At 37.1% G+C, this 4,767-nt stretch overlaps 1 protein-coding gene across 1 annotated transcript in view; it reads right to left on the bottom strand.

Annotated features, from left to right (window-relative positions):
* Window positions 1-1,454: 1,454 nt before the first annotated feature.
* Window positions 1,455-4,767, bottom strand: part of ABHD3 (abhydrolase domain containing 3) — a gene marked incomplete at its 5' end in the record, with an annotated part of 23,021 nt that continues 19,708 nt past the window's right edge. Inside the window, one exon of the mRNA XM_010074495.1 lies at window positions 1,455-2,046. Coding sequence (XP_010072797.1) covers window positions 1,868-2,046 — 179 coding nt within the window. The remainder of the gene's footprint in view (window positions 2,047-4,767) is intronic.

Genomic DNA, 4,767 nt, shown 5'->3' with positions numbered 1-4,767 from the left:
TTTTAATGTAAGTGGTTTTATTTTTTATTGATGCTGAGTTTTGAACAGTACTGCACCAAAACAATTTTACAAATATAATGCTCAATACACTGTTTATTGCTTACTGTATGAACATAAACATTGTAAATAAATGTCAGAATAAATAAGGCACCCTACTAATATAGTGATTTCTTGTAATGTAGTAACATGCACAAAAGTTCCTTCTCCTTTTACAATTAACTTTTCTCATTTTCCTTGTTAGAGAAAAAATAAGTTGGATTTTATTATTTAGGCTAGGGCCAATACTTGTCTGAAAAGTCAAAACTTTAAAGCACTTTCTAATTTTTTAATTTAACCTTCCACCTTACAAAACTAGCTTTCTTATAGCATGTGTCCCAATTTCTTTTTCTGAAGACAAAACGTATTTTTGTTCTTCCTTTGCTGTTACTAGGAAACATGCCTTGCAAGAGGACTGTTCACGTAGTGCTTGAGACAAAAGACCTGACTTTTTTATCCGGATTTTCTTCTTCTACTGACCCCACTCAAAAGATAAAAATAAAAATGCAAAGGCATCTTTACTGTCTTATCTTCTATGGCTGGGCCCTAATCAGTGATCAGCATGAGGTGGGAGCTCCACAGAAGCTGGTTAAAAGCCTTTTTTAAAATTCAGTATGCCCTAAATTAGGACTTTACAACAGTTTCAGAATACATTCTGCCCAGCTGTCTGTTTTCCCCTAAGGTCCACATTGGCTCTCACTCGGTTTGGTTTCAGGGATCAGTCAGGATCACAAACTTGTACGCTGCTAGGGCAGAAACCTGTTTGCAAAGGCTTCAATGTTTTGATAACCTATTGCTGAAGTGCTGAAAAAGATGAAATAAACAAAGGGGTTCAGACCCCCACCCCAGCTCCCAGCTTTCTTTAAACAGTTTGTTACGTTATTTTTAGAAATTATTTGAAACAATAGCAGAGACAAAGGGTTCAGATGATTTTTTTTTAATTTAAAGCAGATTATATAATAATTTCCTGATGTTATAATGTTTATTCTTTAAAATTGAAATGTTCTTGCAAGGTAATATAAACATAACTGATAGAATAATCAAATTTACCAGTTGCATGAAGTATGTATTACATTCTGTGACAACATCCATCTTTACATGAACTTTGAAATGACAGATGTCTTTTAATTACATACGTTACTACAGTACTGTTTTAAAATAATCTTTTGGTTATATGTAAACACTACAAATTAGCTGTTTAAAAAATAATCATATAAGACAAGTATGGTGTTGACATAGTTTAAAAAACAGTAACTAGCCCTAAATCTGAATACTGTCAGGGTAGAACAGCAAAAGCAGATATCAATCTAATGCTATGGAATTACATGCTGGAATTTTTACTTATTTGAAGAACCAGTGCTTCTTTGTGTTCCCTCTTTCTTTTGTTTTCATATTTTAAGATTTTCACCATCAGTGCCCTAAGGAATGGGCTAACTTGTACTTACTATGTGTTACAGGAGAATGGATGCTATTTTGAGTGTTGCCATTCTGATATTAAAAGCCATCTAAATTAAGTCTCCTAAATATGTACTGAATTAAATTTAAGTCCTGGGGAATTATAATCTGTTTACTTGATGGTTTTGGTTAAGTGCAATTTAATGTATGTAGAATGCTGTTTCATTTAAGGTCATTCTTAGTAAGGCATATTAAAAATAAATATAAAATTTACAACATAATATTTAGTTTCTTGCTACAAAATCTTAGGCAAAAAATATTTTTGCATGTAGTAATGGACTTTATCCATTTGCTGGCTTACAGGAGTTAAAATTTGTGCATTAAGCTTAACTGCCCTTGTCAGAATGTGCCACTGTGCTATCATACTGGTCCAAAGCTACGTGCTAAAGATTTTGTTTCCATGCTCAAACATAGCTTGCACAAACTGCTTGAAGACTCTGTCCATGTAAGTGCACTTCCTTGGCCATATTCCTTCCAGAAAACCAATGTGGCCTCCACACGAAGTCAGAACCAAAGCAATGTTTGCATTTTGTTTGGCAGTTTCTACTGGTATAGCTAAAAGAGGGGGGGAAAAAGGTTTCAGTCCTTATCCTTCTATGAAATGCCAGCCACTGAATAATTTCTCTTAAATGTTTATGTAATATATTTATAAATGTGTACAATATTAACATACGCTTAAACATACCACAGGACTTGGAACCATACCTGTGTTAAAAGCCATTTCTTTCTTTATCATTGACTTACCTTATCTGTGTGATTTTTCTGTGTGCTGTAAAAGTTTCAGATATCACTGGGCTTCATCTTTCTTGCAGTGCCACTGATGGAACAGCACCCATGTTAATGCATACTTATGATTTGGTATAAATAATGTAAGTGACAGGACAGTCAAGCCTGTAGCTCTTAACCTGTGTTGCAATATTCAACTTTGGAAAAACTGAGGAACTGGGACCTTAATTATGAATCCCATTATTTTTTTAGGAGACTCCAAATGACAAGATTTTGTCTTTAAGATATCTTATCAGCTAATATAAAAGAAGATCCTGGGTTATTATAATTATTATGTCCGATTTGCTGTACATTTACACCTGCACATTTAGACCACACCATGCAGACACACTGGGTTCTTACCCTGAGGAGCTCATAATCTAAATACTCATGGTAAACAGAAAAAGAGGAAGGGCAAACAACTGCACAAGGACACAGAAAGCTGCTCCGTGTCACCCAGTAGGTTAGTAGTTCTCTACTGAGTAGTAACTGCTAGAAAATTATTTAATTTGGAATTTATATTATTAGACCAGATACTACAAGGATTTTTTCTTTTGCTGGGTTAGTTTTCAGCTGGATCAGCTCCCTGATCTGGTTCCCCATGTTAATGCCAATATATGAATGGTGGCAGGCAGGGTCAGATGAGGACTGGGGTGAGGTGGCCCTTTCAGTGAGAGCCTACAGTTAGCTTAAAGTCATCAATGAACTACACCTGAGACATGGGCTGATCTTGAAATGTGCAGAAAGGGAGACTTCAGTGCATCTTATTTTGAATATGCATAGGTGTGTGGCTTAATGCTATCACCTGGGCAGTTCCCTTTGTGAAAGAAAATAAAGGTCAGCTAGCATAGTCTGACACACATATGACTTTATGAATGGCGTTTCAGTGTCATAGGATGACATTATTATCATATGAAGTGGTTGACACAAGAGTGGAGCTTTATGGATCTGTGGTGTTTACACTCTTGATGTAAAAATTAAGTTATTTAAGCAACTTAAAGTATGCTAAATATACTCCTGAGCAAGCAGAATTCCCAATACATTACAGTGAAGAATGCCTTTTAAAGTTCCAGTTTTCAAAGAATAAACTTCATGGAAGTGGAAAAAAAAATCGTACAGATTTTCTGATTATTTAGGATTGACAGAAAAAACAACAGGAAAAGAAGACATGCTTTGTCCAGACAGAAGGGAGTAGTAGGAATTTCACTTTGTTATCTAAAAAAGTTTATGATTCCACAAGAAAATAAATCTGATTTTAGGTCATACAGTGCTAAAGTAAAAATGTCTTGGTGCTGCAACAGAAAGCAGCAAGTCATTTGCAGGATTTCTATTGCTGCCTCATTTATTTTGAAGTATTTTTGAAAAGAGCTTTTTAATCAGGTTTACTTTTTGGGGAGTTCTGTTGTCCACATCCCTTTCTGACTGAACTTGCCTCAGAGACACTGCAGCACTCGCTCCTATTTCTAGGAGTCTGCTTTCATTTACCCCTTTATACGTTTTCAGCAATTCGAGTAACAGCACAGTACCCATTCCTTAGCCAAAGACAGACCCCCAGCCAGAGTAAGTCACATGAGATCTTGAATAATAACTGCGGTGAACAGATGCACAACTTAAAATAGATCAGGGCAGAAGCACCGGACCTGCAGAGTTGGGAGCACTCTGTGACTCAGAGGTCCTTACTAGCAGTGCCTGGCACAACATGCTCTGTTCCACTCCAGGGCCTCAGCATGGATGCTAACAACCTGTATCCATAGCAGGGTTAGTGTCTTTTATGAATTTTGTGTTATAAGGTTCCTGCGTATAACATAAGGTACTTGATTGTGCCCTGCATGGAGCACAGACTGAGCTCCAGAGAGCAATGGGGATTCTCCAGCAGAGTACATGAGTTTCTTTGCTACTTGGTGCTATGCATTTCTGTCACTTTTTCAAAGTTGCATGCATCTAAGTAGTTCATAGATTCCAGCATTTAGTAAGTGATTTTGATTCTTTAATAGGTAGAAGAAACCATGCTTCTCACTGTCTCTACAAAAAGTCCTTTGACTTTTCCTTTGTTCAGCTCAACAATTGAAAATACTGTATGCTGTATCTGGGCCTTTTAAAGCAATACTGAGGCAAGACTAAAAAGAAAAGTCAGTGAAATAAAAGCCTAGGGCCTGCCAGCCTTGACTGGGAAATAACACAGGCTGAAGACAAGAGATGCAGAAAACAATGTGTTATTTCTTGCAATCCAATACACATGTCATTTTCAGACTCCAGACTCAGCAAGTGCTCATTTGGAGTTTTGCCTCAGTTAATCTGCCCAGCAATCTGATCTGGCTCCCTTGGATTCTGTGGATGAACACACTGCCAGGTACAAAGACAGTGGTTACAATTCACGTCAGCTTCTGCCAACTGCATGGGAATTTGCCCACATATCTGTACCAAGCCATCTGCTCCTCTTCTCTCTCGTAGCATGTGGGCCATGTTAAACAGAATCCCGATAGGCAAGTGGAGATCAGGCTCAAGCCTGTT

The sequence above is a fragment of the Pterocles gutturalis genome, unplaced genomic scaffold (assembly GCF_000699245.1).
Source record: "Pterocles gutturalis isolate BGI_N339 unplaced genomic scaffold, ASM69924v1 scaffold23197, whole genome shotgun sequence".
Taxonomy (NCBI): Eukaryota; Metazoa; Chordata; class Aves; order Pterocliformes; family Pteroclidae; genus Pterocles; species Pterocles gutturalis.
Note: the sequence above shows the minus strand (reverse complement) of the source record. Positions and strands in the feature narration are given on the sequence as shown.